This window comes from Sceloporus occidentalis, unplaced genomic scaffold (assembly GCF_023333645.1).
Source record: "Sceloporus occidentalis isolate IW3139 unplaced genomic scaffold, rSceOcc1.0.p SCAF_10, whole genome shotgun sequence".
In the NCBI taxonomy this organism is placed as follows: Eukaryota; Metazoa; Chordata; class Lepidosauria; order Squamata; family Phrynosomatidae; genus Sceloporus; species Sceloporus occidentalis.
In genome coordinates, this window is record NW_028316990.1 from 39,219,883 (window position 1) to 39,242,559 (window position 22,677).

The 22,677-nt window shown below is 51.8% G+C and overlaps 1 protein-coding gene across 4 annotated transcripts; it reads left to right on the top strand.

Moving 5' to 3' along the window:
• Positions 1 to 99: 99 nt before the first annotated feature.
• Positions 100 to 22,677, top strand: KATNIP (katanin interacting protein). Of its 4 annotated transcripts, none has more exons than XM_089539511.1 (27): positions 100 to 176; positions 642 to 719; positions 1,136 to 1,305; positions 2,553 to 2,647; positions 2,773 to 2,907; positions 4,173 to 4,298; positions 5,029 to 5,281; positions 5,642 to 5,782; positions 6,935 to 7,122; positions 7,657 to 7,763; positions 8,518 to 8,620; positions 9,174 to 9,386; positions 10,443 to 10,583; positions 12,223 to 13,084; positions 14,715 to 15,425; positions 15,689 to 15,897; positions 16,280 to 16,355; positions 17,069 to 17,246; positions 18,055 to 18,220; positions 18,387 to 18,544; positions 18,674 to 18,738; positions 19,052 to 19,162; positions 19,915 to 20,054; positions 20,746 to 20,847; positions 21,056 to 21,216; positions 21,798 to 21,886; positions 22,141 to 22,677. In XM_089539511.1, exons 2-27 carry the CDS (start codon positions 658 to 660, stop codon positions 22,197 to 22,199), a joined length of 4,821 nt encoding a protein of 1,606 aa, XP_089395637.1. In that variant the 5' UTR covers positions 100 to 176; positions 642 to 657; the 3' UTR covers positions 22,200 to 22,677. The 4 variants fall into 4 exon arrangements, with proteins under 4 accessions (XP_089395637.1, XP_089395638.1, XP_089395639.1 ...); XM_089539512.1 differs by having other exon boundaries at positions 4,233 to 4,298; XM_089539513.1 differs by lacking the exon at positions 19,052 to 19,162.

Sequence of the window (22,677 nt, forward strand, 5' to 3'; positions counted from 1 at the left end):
GGGGGCGGCGGCGCGCGGGAAGTGACGCACGAGGCGCGCGACTCACCTCGCCGGAAGTCCTCGCGTAACCACGGCAACGGAGCAACAGGCGGCGGCGGAGGAGGAGGAGGAGGAGGCATGAAGGAGAGGAAGAGGAGGAAGCGGCAGCGCTGAGCCCCGACGCTGCGCCTGGAACGGTACGAGCGAGCGGCCTTCCCTGGCTCAAGGCGGTGGATTCTGGGAGTTGGAGTTCGTTGTGAGCGGGGCCCAGAGCGGAGCGCCCGCAACAGCCTCCAACTCCCAGAATGCCACCGCCTTGAGCCAGAGAAAGCGTCCTTTCTCCCGTGTGGATGCAGCCCTAAGCTTTGCCAGGACTAGCGCGGCTTCCTTCCCCGCTTCCGTCGCCCGTCTCAGTCCGAGGGCCCTTGGAGGAGGAGGCTCCCAGTCTTAAGAGCGAGCGCCCAGAGCCCTCGCCGCCAGTGCAGTCAGCCTCAGCAGCCAGGCCAGCCGAGAGGCCCCGGGGGCGGCCGGGGCGGCCCTTCGGGAGGCCAGGCTGGGAGGAGGCTCCCCGGGCGGAAGAAGAGGCCTGCCTGCCTCCACTCGTCCTCCCCAGGCAGCCCTTCCGGCTCAAAGGCTGTCTGTCGTGTGGGTCTGTGTTTCAGCCGAACTTGGGGAGCCATGGTGACGGACTTTGAGGAGAAGCACGACGAGCTGCTAGTGCTGCTCCAGCAGAGGAACAGGTCAGTCGGCCGGAGGAGGGCAGAGGCCAGGGCCTGCCTAGGCCTTCCTGGGGCAGAGGCAAAGGGAAGGGGCCTCCCTCTCCTCGGGGCTGGCAGGAAGGCCCCCAGGCCCTGCTTGGAAGTCCAGGAGGACTGCCCCGGACCCAACGGAAGAGGAAAGGCCCCTCCCTCCCCCCCTCCCTCCCTCCCCAGGATTGGGAAGAAGCCTGGCTCCTTGTAAAAGGTGGAGAAAGGCTCCATCGAAATCTCCGCTTCGCGGCTGAGGTTCCCTTTATTTGCCTTTGAAGCCATCTCCCCTCTTTCCCAGATCCGCCCCAGTTGCCTTTGCTTGACCGTTGCTTTTCTATGTGGAGAATGTGACCCTCAGTTAACTTGCCAAAGGGGAAAAGACAAGAACAGTCTGCGCTTTGTTTTAGGATACTGAAGCAACTCAGAAGGAAAGACCCCATACAGATCAGACTGGAGCAGCTGGAACAAGGGTTCACTCTGTATGTGAATGGAGCTCACGCAGAATCAAACAGCCGTCACAAGAAAGCCATTCCTCGCAACACTTCCAGGAGAGGCACCAGAGCAACCAAAGGAAACCGTGAGTCCCTTTGCCTTAGTGCTATTAGACACCTTTGGACGGCTTTGCCAGAGAGGGACAGAAAGCCACAGCTGACCAGCGCAACGCTGACCCATGCTGAGCCTCTTGCAGGCAATTTTGGACGGGGAAGACTGGCCTGATCTAGCCTTGCTCTTCTTATGGGTTAAGGATATTCGTGACCATTTAACACAGGTAAATGGGGCCTTGGCTGCTAAGCCAGACCTTCCCTGTTACGTTATTCTCTTGCTTTTTTGGACGACAAAGTAAAGGAACGGGGGGAAAGCTTTCTGCAGACATCCGTGTCTTATGTGGGGAATCTAGTTTCTAAAAATAAGAACAAGTAAAGGCCAAGTAAAGCGAGATTCATTGTGTCCCTGTATCATGCAGCTGGCAGGGAGATCATTTGCTTTGAGCCAGTGCAAAGCCCAGAGCGAGAGCCAGAAAACAAAAGCATCTGCTTCAGTGGATTCCTCATCCCCTTTCATTAGCATTAACTGCCCTGATATTACCGCAACCGCTCCTAGATAGCATAGCATAAGCTCTGCCTGTTTCAGTCCCTCTGTTCAAATCCTTCTATCTTCTTGCCCAGTTATATAAGATACACACAATTGCCTGCGGCATCTGGGCAGTGTGGTGTGTAGTAGTGGGGAATGGGTGTAAACTGCCCAAGTCACAGTTTGGTGTTGGATCTCTGCCATCACCTGCGTAATGCCTCCATAATGGACTGATACACATAAGGTGTATTTTGGGAGAGGAAGCATGAGAAGGCTGCTGCTAGGAGCTTTCTGGTTGCTACCCAAAATGTGCCCAGGCCTTTCCTGACACCTTCCTCTGGTCTCCCTGAGGACGCATGGATGTCGCGTGTTCCATGGCCTGGGTCATGCGTATCATGCAGCTCAGAGTTTTATGATGCCCTGCTTGTCCATGTGGCTGGTCATAGAAGCACACAGTCTAAGCCACCACAGGTCCTCTTCTGCATGCGACACCTTGTTCTCTCCTTGTATGTAAAGCACACAGTGTATGAGTGTGTAGGCGAGCAGTGTGGGGTTCTCTAGCCTTACCACCTCTAGCCAGCACACCTAATGGTTAGAGGTACTGAGAGTTGTTGTTCAATTATGCTTAGAGGGCTGCATAGTCCCTGTCCCTGTTACAAGCAGGAGCTGTGTAAAGATTGTAAAGAGCATGGTACTTCATGACTTTTGGCTTTTCCAGACCCATGTCTCTGACTGCCTTTAATTTCCCTTTAGATGCCACTGCAAATACCCTGTTAAGAGAAGAAGATGTGCGAGGGAGGGACACACAAAGCGCACCCAGTAAAATCCAACGCCAGGAGTGGCTCCAGGTACGGAAGACTGGATTGGTACACCAGAGGGCATGATGGCCACATCAGATTTCTTTCTGTCCTAAAAGCTATTCCTTCCTCAAAGGAGCTGTGCTAACACACGCTGGATTTCCTCAATTTCCTAGAAAGCCGTGCAGATCAAAAGTGAAAGTGGGGCTAGGCTCCACGTTGCTCCTCCTACTGAATACTCAGAGGATTTTGAACCTTATGAAAGCCTAGACCAGGAAGCAAAGGAGTGTGAACACAATGGTCCTGCCCAGGTATGAGTGCCTTCATTCACATACAAAGCAGATTATAACTGAAGCTGGTATACTCACACAGGCCTCTCTAGGAGGCAGTTGCCACCTTCCCAAAGGTGGCACAAAATGAGAGGGTTTTGCTTTTTAAAATAGGCCTCTAGCCTGTCATCTGAGCACCTAGTTGTGGGCCAGCTTGAAGTGCTTTTAGGTATTTTTGCAGAGCGGGGATGAGCAATCTTTTGTCCTCCCATTTTGTCTAGCCCCTTACCATAGGCCTTGCTGTGGGGGACTAGTGGCATTTGCAAGGTTCCCCACGTCTGTTTTGGAGCGTGAGGCTTCCAGCCACACACCTTCAGCTCTTGTGAATCCTGTGTTCATAGGCAGAAGTGGGATCTTATCACTTGAGTCATTTAAGGCACTACTGGTTTTTCCCCAGATGCTCTTTTGTGCTGTTTTGCTTTCAGTTTGGGTTTTGCTGTTCTCAGCAGTATTTAGGTAACGTTTTAAGGTAAAAAAACAAAGACATATCTGTGTTAGTCTGGAAAATCAAAGTCTACAAAGGGATCTTGTAGCACCTTTGAGACTAGCAAAGATGGTGCAAGATCTCTTTGCATACTGATTTTTTAAAACGCTCACCATGCAGCTTAGGAGTTCTCAAGGTGATTTCAGTTCCCGCCAGAGGTAGATAGCACTTGTCCCTTCTGTGTCCAAGGGGTTTTTGGCTGCATAATCCCACTGAATCCGTGGAACATTTTGGCCCTCAGTGGCTCTTATCTGGATGCTGTCCAAGGGTGAGAGGCAATATTGGTGGTTTTTTTTAATTTATTCATTTATTTATTGGATTTATATTCTTCCTTTCCACCAAAATGGGATTCAAGATGGCTTTTCTCCTGAGAGAGAAAAACTGCCAATAGAAAACCCGGTGGTGATGAGGACTTCCATCAGATGACAGGGAACCATCCTGACCCTCTCATCTTCTCTTCAGTGAGTCTACAGAAACCCTTTCATGTATGTCCACAAATACTCAAAGTTTCTGCAAGATATTAAAGTTTTATTCTTCTCTTTGCCAAGGAACAGTTACAGCATGTGTGCCTGTTTTCAAGAGAGGTGTTTCTTCCAGCCAGGAAGGTCTCAGATTCTTACTCTGTACCTGTGGAATTACATGTTCCCTGTCACCTGATGGAAGTCTTCATCACCACCAGCTTTTCTCTTGGCAGTTTGCCTCTTCTAAGGAGAAAAACACATCTATAAATAGATTCCCCCTGTGTGTCGGTCTTTGTTTCCAGAGCCTCCGTTCTCCTGAAAGCGCAGTCTCTGATGACGTTATTCTCTCTTCTTCTCCAAAGGCAGAACTATGCATGAGCAATGATGCTGAAAAAGGAAGGCTGCATCCCAGCCTGGAAGATGTGAAGGTACCAATTTTGCAGCAATCCGTGTTGAAGGGAGAACACCTTCAGACTCTCCTCGATGCTGTCCATGTGTCTGTCTGACACTTGTGAACAGTTTAAACTAAATTTTATCTTTTTAATATACACATACCACATACATTTACATACATACATATATTAAAAATCTAACTAAATGAAAATAAATGGATTTGTTTAAAAACTTGCTTTAATATGAAAAGCTGCCTTATACCAAACTTGACCAAACTCTGTATGAGTCAGTCAGACGGGCTCTGTATCGTCTACACTGTGGCTGGACAACTTGTGACCCTTCAGATGTTGTTGACCAGCAGCTCCCAGCAATCCTTCCCATTGACTTGGCTGACTAGAGCTGATGGGAAAGGCAGTGCAACAACATCTAAAGAGCCACAAATTGTACACCCGCCCCAGTCTGCACAGCATGGCTGTGCTGGCTCTCCAGGATTTCAGACAGGAATTGCTCACAGCCCATCAAGAGGTGCTGCCTGTGACACAAACAGGAGCTCTCCGGGTGCATTATTGAGCTGTGGCTCTTTCCCAGATGTTTATTCACTCTGCCTGCCTTCTCAGAGGTTGGTGTGAGGTCATTTGCAGCCCAATTCTACACTCGGATGCAGCTCCTATGATTTTTCTAGGATTGATCTCCCAAAAGCTGGGAATTGGAAGGCAGGGTAATGTGGATGTTTTGCAAAGCCTTTGTCTCTGGAATTTGTCCCAGGAGCTCCATCAGAGCTTGGCGTTCACCGCTGCTCAGAACAGGATGGAGGACAATTTTTCAGAGGGGGAAGACACTGACTCTGTGGAGGAGGATGTGCCTGCTGAGCCCTCCGAGACAGAAGGCACCACTGAGCCTTCCAGACAGCGCACTGAGACATCCTTCTGTGGATCATCTTCTTCTCCAACCAGTGGAAGGTGCTGCAGCATAGCATCTGGTTCTCTGATCACACTGGAGTTCAAGCCAAACTGCCCAAGTAAGTCCAGCTGCGTGGTCACTTAGTTAGCAGCAAAGATGACTTGCTGAGAGAAGTCTTCTAGGTCCAAGGTGGCTTTGCTAGGCTCAAGACAGAAAAAAATGGGTCCCTTATGTGCCTAACAGATAGGTCTAAAAATCCACCAGAATATTCTGGTAGCTTTAGAAAAATTCTAACTTTTACAGGGTTAGGAGGTGTTTTTAAAAGATATTTGCCCAAAGAGCTCAATGGCTGCCGTTCTGCTGTATGACCAAGGAGTGGCTAAGCTCAAGGGCATAGTAGGATCCTCTCAGCCCAGAAAGCTTGCCTGTCTCTGCTTCTGCCAACTCCAGACGCCTTTCTGCTGGTTCTTTCTTGCAGGCCTGAAAAAGGAGCGGAGCCTCTCTGCCAAAAGGAAGGGCAGCACTGAAGCCTCCATCCCTACCAAGCCCATGAGCCAGGTGGCTCCTCCATTCTCTGCTGAGTGCCAACACCAGGAAGCATGGGAAATTGGCCCCTCCAGTGAGTGAGATTGTTCCTCTCTTGCAATGGCTCTCCAGCCAGAAGAACTTGCAGACTGTGTGGGCTGGAAGGGACAACAGGGAGCCAGGAGCCCTGGGTTCTGAGGTGCTGCTCAGGCTTCCCCATGTAGCTTCCAAATGACTGTGGCCCACTGGGATCGCATTAGTCAGGGCTGAAAAACCTTCCTTACTGAGTGGAGAGAGAGAGAGAGGAAGGGAGTGTGCCAGTTGTGACTCTCTGAAGTAGGAAATGTGCTTCTCTTGTCCCTGCTTCTCTTTTGAAACATGAGGAAATCCCCAAGCATGTGTGTGTTTGTTTTAGAATTCTGGTTTGAAAAGATGCCCCTGGCCACCAGGTGTTGCCACTTGGCTCAAATCTGGTTTCCAGTTGTTCTTCCCTAGTTCTGGTCAGCCTTGAATTTAATTGGCCTCTTAGTCTCTCTTGTTTCTTGCACTGTTTCTTCCTTTTCCACTCCCCTCCTCAGTTTTCTCAGCATACAGCTGAGCGGTCAGCAGAGAAACATATACTGAGGCCCTTGAAATGAGGGGGTGCTTTATTAAGCAGTTTCCCTTTGGAGCTGGGCCTGTGATCTCCTTTGCCCCATGGAATCCTTGCATTTTAAGATTCCCAAATCCATCTCCTTCTCCTCCTCCCTCCTCCTCCAGGGTTGTATTTTCTGATCATTGTGAACTGTCCTCTCTTGCTTACATTTTCCACATCTTCCTTGGCAGGTTTTTATCTCTCACCCCCAAATCCTCTAGGAATACCTGCGTCTTGTCTCTGGATGGGATCTGCCCTTCCTCTTGGTTCCATCTGGGGCCACTTCCCAACCTCCATCAGCCCTTCGCTTAGTGGAAGGGGTGGCTCTCTGCGCATCCCCTGCTTTGGGGAAGGGGTAGTGCCTTTTCCTCTTTTGCATCCTGGAGGGACAAGAGGCTTGCACACAAAAAAGGGTCATTCATTTGGTTATGCGTGGAACACAGGGGACGGTGGGGCTGGGGTTTCCTCTGGTGCAATTGCAATAATGAGAGGTGTTCCCTCCTGTGTCTTCAGAGGCTGTTTGGCTTATGCATGTGGGTAGCTGGGGCAAGGCCTGCAAGAGACTGGAGAAAGTGCTTTTCAGAAGGAAATTTCTGCTTTTTTGGATGTCAGGGCCAGTGAGCCGATCCGAAAGGCCTCTCTCAGCAGCTCGGAAGGTTGTCTGCGAGAAGAAGGACCCGGTACACTCAGCATCCATGGTGCTGAAAGCTGTGCAAGCAGAAAATGAGACCCTCATGAAGGAGATGCTCTCTAGGCGACTGGAGGCTGTGGCTGAAATGCAGCGGGGCCCCTCTGTAGAGGTCAGTAGCCATCAGGATATCTCTCCCGGAGGCAGTCCATTTCAAAACTGCCCATGGAAAGCTTTGATTCTCAGGTGGCATGATAACACCAGGCTAGGGGCTGTGAGACTTCACCCTGGCTCAAGTGGGTCTCAGGAGAATTTCCTTAAGAGGTGGGAGGTGCCAAACTGGGGGGCTCTTGCCAGCAGTGTAAAAATGCCCAAGCTGATGATGCTGGAACTGTGTCCAGTGCTCCTAGACTTCTGGATATCTTTCTGCCTTCTGTTTGGGAAGGAGTTCTGTACCAACAGAGGCAAGCCAATTCAGCTGCCAGGCTCTGCTCTCTTGTGCTTCTTGGTGCCCTCCGGTTCTTTCTCAGGAAGGTTTCATATAGTCAGGGCAGCATGGAGGGGAGTAAAGTTTGGGCCCAGATCATCCTCCCGGGGGTATCTCGACTGCCCCATCAGCCTACAGCCCTAGCTCCCGATTGCCATGAGCCACAATTAAAAGGTGCATGGGCTCAAGTGTAAAATGTGTCCTTTCCCTCTCGCACAGCCACCATCCCGGCCATCTGTGACCATGGATCCCTGCCAAGCTCAGGAGGAAAAAGAGGGTGCTGTTGTCTCTACCGCCATGAAACAGATTGGGCCGCTGGGAAACAGGTGGTGCTGTGGGTTTGTTTTGGGTCTGTTCTTAGTCATGTGATGAAGGGGCAGCTCTGAGGTAACACTATCGTGTCTCAAATCCAGATGACTCTGTGTGCCACGCACAGTCACTACTGTCAGGTCTTCCCTGTGCCACAGCCCCTGGGAAAGTGCGTGCCCAGAAGGCAGGTGATGGAGAAGGGAAAGAACAGCAGAATGAAATAAATAAATGAAGGAGTGTATCTGTAATCTGAGAATGGTAGAAAGGGTGATGGGTGTGTGTGTGTGGTAGGTGGCCACTTCTGGCCTCAGAAGCATGCTCCTGGAAGCACTGGTCCCTCTAACATAGAAGCACACATACACACACTCCTGCTAGGAGTGGCAAGGAGGGATGTGTGGGTGGTCTGGGTTCTCAGGGGACAAGGGGCACTTGTGGGTACCCTGCTTATAGCGTTCTCACTGGGGTCATCCCTTCTTCTCTCTGGTGATGTTGCCTCTGGGCCTGCTAGTTTTTGAAAGCATGTAATATTATGTGCTTTTGCCTATTGGTTAACCCACCTGAACCTAACCTGTTGTCTAAGTCACTTGGAGGCCCCTATCTTGGCCTTGGAGCCCATAAAGGCAGTGGTGGTTGGCCCTCTTTCTGGCCCCTTCATTCGGGCATCTCAGAGTTTACTCCCATTGGAAAGTATTTGCTTTCATTCCTGATTTTATCTCCCTGCTGGATTGTCCATGTCCATCTCTTCAGCATTTCCTCCCCTCCCTTTTTCAGGCAACAGAAGAAGCTTTTGAAAGTGCTTCAAGAAACTGAGAGCCAGTCTGCCTTCTGTGGCCCTGACGTTTTGGGCTTTGAGCATCAAGTGCCTCATATTCTGGTATGTAAGAAGACTCATCAGAGTGACAGAGGTGATAGCTTTGCCTACAAGTAATCGTTATCATCTTCTCCGTCAGAGAAGATATTAAAATATGGGTTGAATGGGCTCGGTTAGGTGGGAGGAAGCCACTGGAAGGCCTGGGTAGCCATGGCCAGGAAGTGGTGATCAAGGGGACGGGTGGCCACTCTGTGCAGCTGAGTTGGCTGCTGGAGCAGGTTCTGGGCAGTCCATGTGCCAGCATTGGGCAGCTTGGGAGCAGGACTGCTAGCAAAAATAGAAGTACCTTCTCTCATGTGTTAAAATGTCTGAGTGTATCTGTGTAATTGGAGTCTCATGTCCCTACACAGAGATGCAGGAAGGGAAAGCATCTTCCATCAATGTCCTGGAAGTGGAAAGGTTGCGGGCTCCACCTCTTCCTGTGGAACATGTAATGAGGCCCATTCAACCCACATTTTAATTTCTACTCGGCCTCACTCTGCCTTCCTTTTGGTGGCCAGGTCTGTGTCATCTTGAGCTCTGTGTCCATGGCAGTGTCATCTGCTTATCTTTCTAGGGCCAAGTGGGGTTGGAGCGGGAGGTCCAGGATGCCATTTACATCACTGTGGAGATCCTTTCCAACTGGGGGAACACAACACGAGTGGGTCTGACAGAGGTGGAGTTCTTTGACTTGCACAATGGGAAACTGTTTGTGTCTCCTCACGACGTGGATATCCGACATGCTGACTCTCCAGGAGATCTCTCCTGCCTGGTCAACAGGAGCCTCATGGTGAGTCTCTCCTGCCTGGTCAACAGGAGCCTCATGGTGAGTCTCTCCTGCCTGGTCAACAGGAGCCTGATGGTGCTACTCAGCTGCCACCTGCCCTTGAGATTTAGTCATGGGATTTCACAGTGGTCACTGCATTCTCTTCTTTTCTGAGAGGGCCACCACTGGCTTCACAGAAACACTGAGATTGTTTGGTTCTGCGGGTCTGTTGTTCTTAATCACCCTCCGCCTCTGGAGAACCAGTGGTGGCATTCAGGCATCCCATTTCTTTTGCACAGGCAGAGCAAATTCCTGCCGGAACTGCTCAGAACAGACTGGGCTGCGGCTGCTGTTGGGCTGAGGATCTGAGGTGGCTGGCTCAGCTGCACTCCTGAGAGGAGCCCTCTTAATCCTGTGCAGTCACAGGCAGAAGCCCTCCAAAGAGGCTCTTTGCCAAGTGTTGTCCATCTCCAGAATGGTCCCAGGATGAGCCAAGAGTAGACCAAGGAGCTTTCTCACTTTGCAGCAGGGCTGAGAGTGGGATGAGCACAGGAGCAGGGCAGCTGGCCTCACTGAACCCTCGTAAGGGAGAAGAGGCTGCCAGCAGGAGGGGAAGCCCAGTAGGATCTTAGCAGTGAGAGTGTTGGCAGTGTTTGAAACACTTAGATTCGCACTTGAGAAGCGTTTGGAGCCCATCCAAGTGCACTGACTCCATTGGCACTTGCAGCACCCTGAGAGGCAGTGGTTGGAAACGCCACCCTTTCTTAATGGTTCTGCCTGTTAATCTGGATGTCAGTGTTCTGGAAAGCTGATTAATTTGATTAGTATAAACAGTCCTCACGTTGACCTCCAGCCAGTCTCTCTTCAGCTGCACCAAAGTAGCCCCTGGCTGGCTGGCTGGCTGGCTGGCTTGCTTGTGGTCAGAGAGGGGCCTGGGCTCCCCGGGGACAGAGAGAAGAAGGCCCCCGTGCTCCGCTGTGCTTCTGGTGCTCTGGTCTGCGGGTGGCTGCCTGGCCCCTGACTTTGCACTTGGGCCAAGGAAGGAGCCCCTATGAGAACACCTGCCTCCTTCTGTTGCAGGCCAGTGGCCCCCGTTTCCCCTGGACATGCCTTTTCCAGCCTCCGGTGCAGCTGTACTTTGTGATCCGAAATCCTAACCTCTCTGGTGATTTTGGTTTATCCAGGATCCGGATTTGGAATTACAGCACCCCTGCAGTTGGCGTAAGTGACTGTGGGGTACCTCTGGACGTTTTTCTTTTTACAAACGTGGACAGAAATTTAGGACTGGCATGGGGAAGGGAGGTGGGCATGCCGTTGGTGGGCTGAGTGGATTTCCCATTCTTGTGACTGCTTTAATCCTAAGATATAGAAGTGCTCTGGCTAAGTCTATGGAATGAGACCAGTTGCCACTGAGACACCCTGAGATTGTTTTTTTTTGGGGGGGGGTAGACTGAGTTTGTGTCAGGAGGAGGCTCTGAGCTGTTCTGAAATGTGATTAAACAAAGGGAAAGAGAAGTTCACCTTCCACTGATGCAATATCCTGCGGCTGCTGCTGCAGCTGCTTTTATGTAGGATTCGCCAAAAATGTGGTTGCAGTGGGAATTGTCTGTCTTCAGAGCGCCAGACAGACAACTGTCCTCTTCCAGCCCATTCTGTCCCTTTTTGCCTCTCCTTCAACAGCCAGTCAGTGCTTGGGGCCACTGAGCATGCCCAGATCTCAGGGGTCTGGATTGTTTTGCTTGTTTGTGGCTGGAGGGGGGCTTACATATTTTTTCTGAGCCTCCCCCATCCAGCTGGCCCACCTCCCATCCAGAAGGAATCGGCTGTGTACTCAGCCTACATCCGTAGCAGGACTGTCAAATATTTTGGGTAGCAGAAGCCACATCCCACAGCAGATGGCAACCAGTCCTTGGCTCTGACATTGTCTCTGCAAATGTTCCAGAGAGCCTGCTGGGGAGATTTGTGCAGAGTAGCTCCAGGTACTAAGGAAAGAAGATTTTCCGTTCTGGATTATAGATGAGATAAGCCTTATCCTTTCTGGCTTGTTCTTGCTGGGCTCCTAGGGAAGTGTTCCAATATATGAAAACTCAGAGCAACAGGGATGCCACATAGCATTTTCTGAGCTTATTAAAAAACGGCAGTCTTGTTAATGGCCATTGAGCTGGCTTTGGTTAATGGCGGCCCTATGAATTTGAGAGATTTCCAAGTCACTCTGTCATCAGCAGCTCAGATCTTTCAGACTCAGGGCAGCCTTGACTGAGACTGCAGTCTAGAGAATCTAAATTGCCATTTGGTTTGGTAAAAGATAGTGTTTTATAATGGAAGTGCAGGTTGTGTATTGTTTCTCTTTATTTGTATGTCTTGTGGCCTGGATGCTTGGCTGAGTGAACGCTCTCTTCCCCTGCTTTCTTACACCCCCACATTGACACACATGGGGGGGGGTGTTTCCTAAATAGGCCCTTAGTGAAGAGGACTTGTCCAAAATGAAAGGGAGCAAAGGTCAGAGTTTAAGGAGTAAGGATAAACATTCTGCTTACCAAACATAAAGTTGGCATGGAAGAGCAGCCTCATGCCCTGGCTGAGCCTTGCAAGGATAAACTGTGCCAAGGCCCAGGCCCCTTACTCTCCCTTTTCTTTCCCCTGGTGCAGCAGCCATGAGGAACAGAGCAGAAGTGCTCCTTTACGTTCTAGATTGACTGCAATTTGTCCTGTTGCCCATATCTGAACAAGCTCTGATTAACTTTCACTGTGGTTTAGTAAGAAACAAGCCAGCTCTAACCTGTGGGAGCCTTCAGGAAGGGAGAACAGAAGGTCTGTAAGACCCATTTTTGTCTTTTTCTGCATCTTGTTTCTCCTGCAGGACCTTGACATTGGAGCACAAAACATCCTTGTCTACGTTGATGGAGCCCTCGTCTTTGCTGGCAAGCTACCCAAAGGCTGTGTGAAAACCAAGAGGGATGGCAGCGGCTGCGCCACCATTGACCTCCCAGCAAGCCTCCCGCTCTCTCCAAAGGGGAGGGAGGGCAGAGGGTGGGCCCCTGCGGATTGGAGCCACCAACCTGGCAGGAGGCTGTTAACTCCCGAAGCCTCCTTGCAAGAGAATGATCCCGAGGAAGGAGTGACCCCTGCCGGCCTTGTTGAATTAGAGGGAGGCCCCCGAGCAGCAGCGGCAGGGTCTTCCTCTTCCACCACGCCTGAGCAGAGTGCTCCCTTGCCAGAGGCCACAGAATCTGAGGGCTGGGATGACCTTCCTCTGAGCGAGCAAATGGAAAGAATCTCTGGGAGGAAACTCTCTCAGCTGCCCAGCTTAGTCTCCCCCACTTGGATTCTGCCCCCTCCTGAGGCAAAAGAAAAGAGCCAGGTCTGTTCTGCCAAACTGAAACCGCCCCCCTGGCTTGAGCCGGAGCCCCCTTTGGACCTGAGAGCCCAGCTACTTTCTGAGAGTGTCTGGAGGGGCTGCCTGAGGACAGCCGATCAGAGCCCCCAGCTCCGGCCAGCTGAGCTGGAGAGATCCAGCAGCAAAGCTCCAGATGTGGATGGGAAGCTGCTGGTGGGGATCAACCAGGATCCCAGGGCGGATTCGGACTTCCTGGGCCCACTGCTGCCTTACCAGCATGGTTCTGTGGCTGAGCTATTTCCACCAGGACAAAACCTGGGGCGCCGAGGGAGGGAAGAATTCAGCCAGGAGTTCCTGTGTGGAGATGAAGCCCAGTCTGACAAAGGTAAGGGCTGGTTGTCAGCGGCCAGTTGCCAGGGTGCGAAGGGGGCACTAGCTCCCATCTTTCCCTAGCCAGCATGGCCCGTTATCCCAACAGCTGGGCATAGTGGCCCAGGAGCATCGGGTCCCCTCCCCCCTTGCTTAATGTGGACCGGCCAAGCAGCCAGCCAAAGGCTGCGCCTGGATTTCTTTTCGGAGGATCCTTTTTATCTGCAATGGAGGACAGAGGTTCAAGGTATTTGGGGCTTCCAAAGTTTTGGACTTCTCTCTCCAAAGGTCCAACCATGGCAGCCAATGTGTTTTAGAGATGAAATCAGACAGCACTTGGAAGACAAAAGATGAAGAACCCCTGGCCTAAAGACCATTGCACCTCTGCCTGGGCTTCTGCCTCTGGCATGGTTCCCCCACACTGGGAGCCCTGCATGGCCTCGACACTCTCAGAATCACATGTGGGAGCTGCAAAGGTGCACCTGCATGTGGCTGACTGGGAGCTGCTAAAGATGGCTCCTTAGTAAATGGTCCGCCTGAGAAGGGCCACCCAGAGGACTGCTTCATGTGGTCAGGCTCCACACACGGTTCCCAGGCTGGGGAGAGGTGGAAGTAGAATGGCAATTGAATGCCACCTTATGTCTGCTCAGAACGCTGGCTGTGGCCAGAGTGGCTTTGGGGGAGGAGGGGTGCTGGGCTTGAGGGTGGCTTTGGCCAGTCCTTAAAGTGGATGAAGGAAGAGCAATCTATATTTGGTGCCCCTAAATCTCTCCTCATTCTCTCCGCTTAAATTCTCTTTGTTTAGTTGAGGGATGTATTTTATCCAATACAAATCCTTTAATGAGATTTCATCATCTGGTGAGGAATTGAAACCAACAGGTCCTGGGTGTGTATTCATCCCTTTAACCGGGGGCCGTGACCCCCTGAGACCAAAGTGACGCTTCCGCCTGGCTTGTACCAGGGGCATGTAAAGCCGCTGTGATTGGATTTTCTGTCTTTTTACTCTACTTCTTAAAAGCTTGTTTCTCAAGAAAACAGTTGGCCAACTGGGTCATGTGGCCAGTTTATCATGGCCTGAGTGGAGCAACGTAGGCTCCCTCCTTCTTGGGAATCCAGCAGAGAGCCGTAGAAAGCAAAACCTCCCAGCAAGATTTTATGGTTGCATCCCCCAAATGCAGACCTGGAAAGCATCAATCCATCCTGCTACCCAGTTTCCAGAACCTTTGCTGAGTCCTCCTTTTAGGAATTCAGTCCACACACACAAACCCTGCCTCTGATGTAGCTGAGCCTCCCTTCCGATGGCTCTGCAACTTTAATGGGTGTATCTTCCTCTCTTCTCTGCCCTGCTCCTTGCTCCTCCGCTAAGGCCTCTCTCTGGGATTGAGCAGGAATTGGGATCCTTGTGGGTCACAAACATGCTTCAAGGATTAAAATAAGCTCAGTAAAATAAGGACCTCTGAATAATTGCTAATATTTGATGTTAATATTAATGTTTGAGTGGCCATTTATTTTTCACCCTCACACTCAGAAAACCAGTCCTGCATTTAGCATTCCCCTTTCTTCTGCCTTCAGAAACCAGACTTCTTTTGCTACCCTTCCTCCTGTCTCCCAGTGGCCCTCACAAGACCCCTCTGGTTCCTCTGCAGGCGAGACCCCCGCTTCCCAGAGCAGCGCTAGGCCCTCGCGAGCCAAGTGGGGCCGCAGTTCTCCGGAGCAGGCCCTGCAGGAATCCTGGAACTCTCTCCTGAAGTTCAACCATTTGCATCACGGACGCATCTCCAACCTGGACTTCCAAGGTGACATTTTTGATGAGTTCCTCCTCCAGCAGAAAATTGGCCGGCAAGGAGATCCGAGGCTCCGGGTCCCAGATGGCGGGAATGGCCTGGACCTGGAGGAGGGGAGCGACTTCAAAATCCCGCTCCTGCCTTACGGGCAGCACTTGAAAATAGAGATCCGATCGACCTGGGGGGACAGGCACTACGTTGGCCTCAATGGGATTGAGCTCTTCAGCTCCAAAGGGGAACCTGTCTCCGTGGCCCAAATCAAGGCCGACCCGCCTGACATCAACATCTTGCTTGCCTACGGGAAAGACCCCCGCGTGGTGAGAAATCTGCTGGATGGGGTGAATCGGACACAGGACGACATGCATCTCTGGCTGGCCCCCTTTACCCCAGGGAAGCCCCACTACATCTTCCTGGACTTTGCTGAGCCCTGTGAGGTGGCCATGATCCGTATCTGGAACTACAACAAGTCTCGCATCCACTCCTTCCGGGGCATCAAGGACATCACCATGCTGCTGGATGAACAATGCATCTTCCAAGGGGAAATCGCCAAGGCTTCTGGGACGCTTGCAGGAGGTGCAGTGTGGGCCACAAATCCATCTTCCTAGCATTTAATTCTTCTGCCTTGCAGAGGAAAGGGGAAGAGGTAGTTACCAGGAGCAAGTCCTGGTCCTCCTTATAATAAGCTGTTTGTCTTGCCACCCGATTAAGCCTTCTCCATTTGGGCAAATCCTCTCAGGGGGTGGGATGGGGGCCATGCAGCAGGTTCATCATGCTGGTGGACCCAGGGGTCTGCATGAATCCTCACCATAAGCATGGGGGGGATGTCTTTCTTTCAGCTCCAGAGCAGTTTGGGGACACAATCTTGTTTACAACTGATGATGACATTCTGGAGGCCATCTTCTGTTATGATAAGTCCTGCGAGGAGGAAGTTGAAAGCGTCTGCATCCTGAGGTATGAGGAGGAGCTGAAGAGGCCAAGAACTGCCGATGGGGAAGGGGATGAGAGACCCTTCACGCAAGCTGGCTCCAGGACAGAAGACAAGCAGGTAGAGGACCCATCAGTGGGAACACAGTTGCTCTGGCCCCCGGGGAACCAAAACATGGTGGGACGAGGAAGACACAGTCCATCTGGGCTGGACTGCTGTAGGAGCTGATTCTTCACCACTTGTGCTTAGAGCTTTTTCTCTGGGGGTGTCAGTGAAGTGACGGCAGCGGCTGGGAAAAGGAGCTGCTCGCTTGTTTGCCTTCCATGGCATCCTCAGTCCCTGGGGCAGGGAGGAGTGGATCCCCTTTTCCCCCATGCATCCAAGTCCTAACATGTTTCCTCCTCCCCTGGGAGCTTTCATTCTAGTGGAACAGCCCTGCTTTTCTCTCAGGACACCCCTTGACCACTCAGTCCCTCTTCCCCCCCCCCCCACTTTTTTTCAGATGCAGAAGCAAGTGACTGTACCAGGACCTGCCCCAGAGATGGTGACCAAAGAGCCTGGCATCTATCTTGGAACGTGTAAGTCAGCCTTCCTTTGGCCTCCCTTGCTCCCTGACGTAGCAGCTCTGCTTGCTTAGGCCACTGCATCCAGCCTGAGACAGTAAATTTCAGGGCAAAGAAGTCTCCCTGCACCTAGTGCATCAATGTCTGGGATTGCCAGCCACCAGAACAAGCAGTGTCACTCACTTAGATGGTTTAGGCAACTTGATGAAAAATGCAAAGGTCTTAGGCAGCAAGGGGTCCCCTTCTAGGTCTAGGCCCCCGGTCTCTGCTGAGAGAGGAAGAAGGAGGGGAATGAATAAAAGCTTGGTTCCTGGGATGCTTTGGGTTCCCTGGTCAAGAGGAGCTGAGCCTCTCTTTGAAAGTCTGGCTTGGAGAATCTCCTTTGGGCAGTGTGTGTGTGTCTGTCTGTCTATGTCAGTGCTTGTCTTTCTGCTCTCTTCTCTGTCTGTCTGTCTGTCTGTCTGTCTCTCTCTCTCTCACACGCACACATGCACACACGCGCGCATGCACACACACAGCCCAGACACATACTTGTGTGGGGCAAAAACTGAGCTAGTACAGACAGCAGTAGTGATGTGTTGTTGTTGTATGCCTCCAAGTCATTTTTGACTTATTGCGATACTCACCTTTAAAACTAGTATTTCCACTTCAAAGCAAGGAGCATGAGTCCTACGTTCTCCCAGCTGAGAGACACTGCTGGGAACTGAGCCTCCTCTGCCTCCTTCCAGGCCTTCTGCTGAACTTCACAGTTTCTTGGGGAGATGCTCATTATCTTGGGCTGACAGGGCTTGAAGTCGTTGGAAAGAATGGCCAGGCAATCCCCATTTCAGTGGATCAACTCTCTGCCTCTCCGCACGATTTGAACGATCTTTTGGAGTACATGGATGATTCCCGGACCTTAGACAAGTGAGTATTTCTCCAGACAGGAAGGGGGACGGGGCTGCCAGCAGTGAAGGAGCCAGTGCCCCACAGGCAGCCATTCATGGAGTGCCTTTGAAAGGGGCTTCTTGATGGGACAAGTGCAATTGCCTAGTAAAACTGGAAGGCTGGAGGCACCATGTCCCTGAAGGGAGGCTGTCTTGTTTGTAGGTCTTTTATGCTGAAGAACTAACTGCCTGTTGAGCTGAGTAAGTCCCTCTCTCCTCTCACTGTTGCCCCCATGGTCTGAGAGTCCAGACCTGGGAAGAGGGCAAGAGAGATGAGGAGGGAGAGGCTCCGCAAGCCGTCCCCAGGCCCTGCTCCCACCCCACCCAGTGCAGGGGGGCTCCCAAGTGCTGCTGCCTTGGCCTAGCCAAGCATGGAAATGTTCCTTCTCTCTGCACTCTTGTTGGTGATGAGAACAAGGTAAATGCCATGCCAAGCATTCCATGCATCACCCTGGCACATGAATGGCCAAAGACAGAAGAGCACCCTACAGCCAGGGAAAATCAGCCAACTTGGGGATTTGGAAGCTAGATAAAAACAACCGCCATAGAGGCACACAGGGCAGCCTCCATTGAGGACCCGAAAATTCCTGGCAGGTTGAGGCAAGCTGTTCATAGGTCCAAAGCAGTACCCAAATTGAGTTCTGCTGCAACTTGACATCTGTTTTCTCTCCTCTGAGAAATGACAAAAAGCTTAGCATTTATTCAGAATGTTGAATAACTTTGGGCCACAACTGACACTTCCTGGAGAAATCCCGTGCCAAGCTTGTCTCCTGTTTCCTTCCCTTAAGGTTAATTGATGGAACTAACATCACGATGGAGGACAACCACATGTGGCTCATTCCCTTCACTCCTGGGGAAGATCACGTGGTGACTATCAGTTTTACTCAACCGGAGAGCATTGCAGGGCTTCGCATCTGGAATTATAATAAGTCTCTTGAGGACACTTACCGAGGGGTGAGCAGACACTCAGCTTGGGAAGCTGTGCTTATCTTTTTCTTCTGAGAGCAGACCGGGAGAGGACCTGTTGCCATCCAGGTTTGGCTTTCAGCCAGTGTCTTGGAGGGAACAGTTGAGCCCGGTGGCCCCAGCCCCTGACTAGTTGCCCTTTCTGCCCTCCTAGGCAAAGGTGGCCCATGTGTCACTGGACGGCTACTGCATCTCACCCCCAGAGGGCTTCCTCATCCGAAAGGGTCCTGGCAACTGCCACTTCGACTTTGCTCAGGAAATCCTCTTTGTTGACTACCTGGGCGGCCCTCCTGCTGTGCCAGCGTGTGAGCGGTGAGTGGAAAAGGCGCCTGCTCCCCCCTGTTTGCCTCAGAGGCAGCTTTGCGTCCTGTGGGTGGCGTGGCATGGATGAAGGGCTCTTTAGTGGTGTTGACCATTTCCAAGTGTTTCATATTTTGGCAGGACAGAAACAAAGAAGGTGGAACAAGCCAGCATGGATTATGAAGCTCCGTTGATGCCCTGCGGCTGTATCCTTCCTGCCGTGTATTCCTTCCTGCTCTCTACCAGGGGGTGTTGGGCTGGCATGGGAGAGGGCACCTTTTCAGTTGCAGCACCTCAGTCTTGACCTGTTGAGCAGAGCCTCGTTTGCTTCCCAAACTGATTGCTAAAAGGCATTCATTTTGCAGGTCTCAGCAGACTGCCTAAGTTGGGTTTGTTTTGTGATCTTCTTCTTTGCAGATGTGGTTATTATGGTCTCTTGGTACTCAACCATGAGGGTCCAGGACCCAAAGATGAAACAGAGGTACTTCTCATAACTATTTCCTCAATGGCCTTTCTCAGTCATTTTCCAGTTCCAGCTTCTAACCAGTTGGGGTGATCCTTATTACATCGGTCTGAATGGACTTGAGCTGTACAACGAGTGTGGAGAGAAGATTCTTCTCAGTGAGAACAGTATCCTTTTCAGGGGAAAATGGGTAATAATAATAATAATAATTATTATTATTATTATTATTATTATCATCATCATCATCCCTCCCCTCTGTGCGACACAACTGGGTCGGCTTACAAGATTAAAACATACATTCCCATGTCCCACATTCCCCCCAATACAGCAGAAGGTGGCAGCTGCGCCAATCATTGCTGTTCTCCACACAAAAAAATGGGGGGGGGCACTTTGTGATGGAGCCCCATGGCAGCTGCAGAGGCTGAGCAAAAGCCAATTGCAGCTTCACATGAGCACATGCCCCACAGATCCTTCCCATTGCCCCTCTTGTGCCGTGCAAAAGCCAGAGGTTGGCCTCAGCCAGCGGAGGGGAGCAGGGTGTCCTTTTTTTATTCAGGTTGAGGCTGACCCTGGTGGAATCCATGTTGGTGCTATTCAAAGGGGTGGTCTGTGGGCCAGTGGCACAGTTGTGTACCAGTCCCTGACACACCGGAATGGGGAATCACCACATCAGAAGGTTTGAGCTGCATGTTTCTGCAATTCATAGCTGGTTTTCCAAGAAGCAAAGCTCTGCTGGAAAGTGTTACCAGGGTAGAATGGTCGGTTAGTGCCTGCAGAGCTGGTGGGGCTTCCATCCCAGTGTACCAGACTGGGATCAGATGTCAGGAGATGCTGCTCTTGCAAAGACGTCCGGGGAGGAGAGAGCAACCAGGCGTCTGTGGCTGGCTCAGACATTGCCCTTGACTTGGTTGTGCCACAGACATTGCGACTTTCCCAGACAGCATCAACATCTTGGACGGGGTCTGTGGGGACATCCGCACTCCAGACAAGCTCATTGATGGGGTGAATGATTCTAATGATGGGAGGCACATGTGGCTTGCCCCCATTCTTCCTGGATTGGTATGTTTCTACCATGTATTCTGCCCGTGCTTTCCACCCATTAACAAGGTGTGACCTCTCATGTCATGTTGTTTGACACAGGCTTGTAAAAGCCTTCCTGCTTCTGGGCTGGCAGCTGCTTCATCGCACACAGGAAATATCCTTCCTGGCTTAAGGCCAGTCAGGAGTGTGCAGTGGGAGTCCTCCCCTGGCTACCTTCTGGTTGTCCAGGACTGAGGCTTAGACCTTGCTCAGTTGAGCTGGAAGCCATTGGGTGTACCCAGGCCAACAAGGGCCCTTCTCCAAGCGAGAGGGGAAGGGGGTTGCAATGACACAGATATCAGAGCTAGGGAATCCACCAGTCCTAGTCTGCCCAAGCAGTGGCCCCATCCTATACCCACTCAGAGTGGCCAGTTTGATGGCCTTGTGGTGCAGAGAGCAGCACAGACCTGTGAGTATGTGGCTGACCTATGAGCCTGGCTGGAGGGCTGTAAGGAAGATCTTTCTGCCTCATTTTCAGGATGGTAAAGGGAAGGTGAGTTTCCACATCTTGATACATCACCATTCAGATCTGAAACCATCTGTCAATTGGGGTGTCCAAAACCCTCTTAGCTGGAATCAGAATGAGGGACATAAAGATCTCAGAGTTGAATGAAATTTGCCAGGGCAAGCTCTATTTCTTCTTTTGTTTTTGTTTTTGTTTTGGTGGCAGGTGAATCGAGTTTATGTTATCTTTGACATGCCCACCACTGTCTCCATGATCAAGCTGTGGAATTATGCAAAAACTCCCCCACGAGGAGTTAAAGAATTTGGAGTAAGTACCACTACATCAGCTCTTCAGTTGTGGCCCTTAGGATTTTGAGCATCAGAGAGACACCTGGTCATCTGCAAAAAGATGCAAGGTGGCCCTTGGAGCCCAGTGACTATGGCAGTGGGGCATGGGCTGGCTTGCAAATACGATTGTAAGCCTTACTGTTGGGCTTATGTATAACCTAGGGCTCTTCTCTTTCCTTGACACACAGCTCCTGGTCGATGACTTGCTGGTGTACAACGGTATCCTGGAGGTCATAGGCCATCTAGTCCAGGGCATTCTGCCCACCTGTGACCCTGTGGTCCCATATCACACCATTCTTTTCACAGACGATGAGAAGATTTGCCATCGGGAGAGGAGCACCATTATCAGGTGGGTGGGGGATGGTGCATTCTGAGCTTGCCACCCATTTTGTAAGGCCAGGCATGACTTGAGCTGTCCTTGTTTCTCAACCCGCATTCCCCAGAGCCTCCCTCTGCCTCTTTTCCTGCAAAAAGACAGCTTCCTTGGATGTGTCTCCCCCCCTTGGAAACTGGGTTCCTTTGTGAAAAGAGGGTCTAATCATGCCGTCCTGTCTGTCTCTCTCCTGCTTTGAGAGCAACAGCTTGTGCTGTCCTTGTTTCTCAACTAGTGCCACTCCCAAAGGTTCCCAGTCCCTCCTGGTTTCTTCACACTGGGCCAAGCTCATGCTTTGAATCGCTTGAGGCGTTCTGGGGGGGGGGGATGTGGGGAGGGGAACTTTTGTCCCGATTGTGGGCCCAGTCCAGCCACCCTGCAGTGGCTATTTAGTAAAAAATCCCAGCACACCTCCAGTGCTGCTCTGGGGACTCAGGCAGGGGCTGCTACTTCTTGGCCTGTTCCCACAGCTGTGTCTGCTGCAGCTGTTCCTCCTGAACTCTCCCTGCCCCTCCACTCCTTGCAGAGCCCCTTGACCTTTCCCTTTGGCTTGACAGAAACTACATAGAGGACCAGGATGTGCGGCTGATGAATGAAAACCAGGTCATTTCTTCCTCCCGAAAGAAACAGGTGGCAGCTGACCCAGGTGGGTCCCTCTGTCTCTCCCCTCCACCTGCACAGCCAGGGACCCCTTTCCCCATCCTGGGGTGGCAGCAGACCTTTCCCTGCCTCGGCCACTAGAGAGGTCCTCTCTGCTGCCCCTGCCTTGCACAGATACTCATTGCTGCTGGCTTTAGAGGCAGAGGGAGGATTCTGTGGGAAGAGGTCCGTCTGGGTGGCCAGAATCAGGGAGGAATGGTAGCAGCAGTGGCAATGGCTAAAACCCTCTTCCCCCAACAGCTCTGCGCCCCAAGACCTGCATTCGGGACAAGGAATTGCTGCGAAGGGTCAGGCAGTGATGAGAGGAGAAGATGGCTAGCATCCCTCCCTTGCTAGCCTTTGGCTGCTTTACAGAACTTGAGATGGGTGCTGCTTTGAGACCTGATGGCACTCAACTCTCAGCAGGAGGCATTGTCTGGGACGGAGAAAGACCTTTGCCGCAGGTGGGAGTGAAGGGGGGCCATCAGGGCAGCCCCCTCCCCATCTGCAGCAGCGCCATTAAACCTCTTTGCTGACTGGAGGCCCTGCTCGCTTCTGCCTTGCCCCCCCTGGCTCCAGCCGAAGCCAGCAAAGTGTGGGGCCCAGCTATGCCAGGAGGCAGCAGGCTGGGGAAGAGGCTCCCTGCTCCTCAGCTATGGCACGGGGGTGGTTGGCATGGATAGCCAGTGGGGTGGGGAGCACCAGGCGCCTGTTGGCTCTCCTCACAGACACATACTCCTCACCCACACTTTCTGTGCATTTGTCAGGGCTTCTGCTGCCAATAAATTCTGCCCTGAA

Bases quoted from the DNA above. Each gene is read 5' to 3' on its own strand.
- KATNIP (XM_089539511.1), top strand. From the start codon at position 658: ATGGTGACGGACTTTGAGGAGAAGCACGACGAGCTGCTAGTGCTGCTC. The intron at 15,426-15,688 runs GTGCAGTGTGGG...TCTTTCTTTCAG, and splicing joins TTCTGGGACGCTTGCAGGAG to CTCCAGAGCAGTTTGGGGAC. The intron at 18,739-19,051 runs GTATCCTTCCTG...GGCCTTTCTCAG, and splicing joins TCCGTTGATGCCCTGCGGCT to TCATTTTCCAGTTCCAGCTT.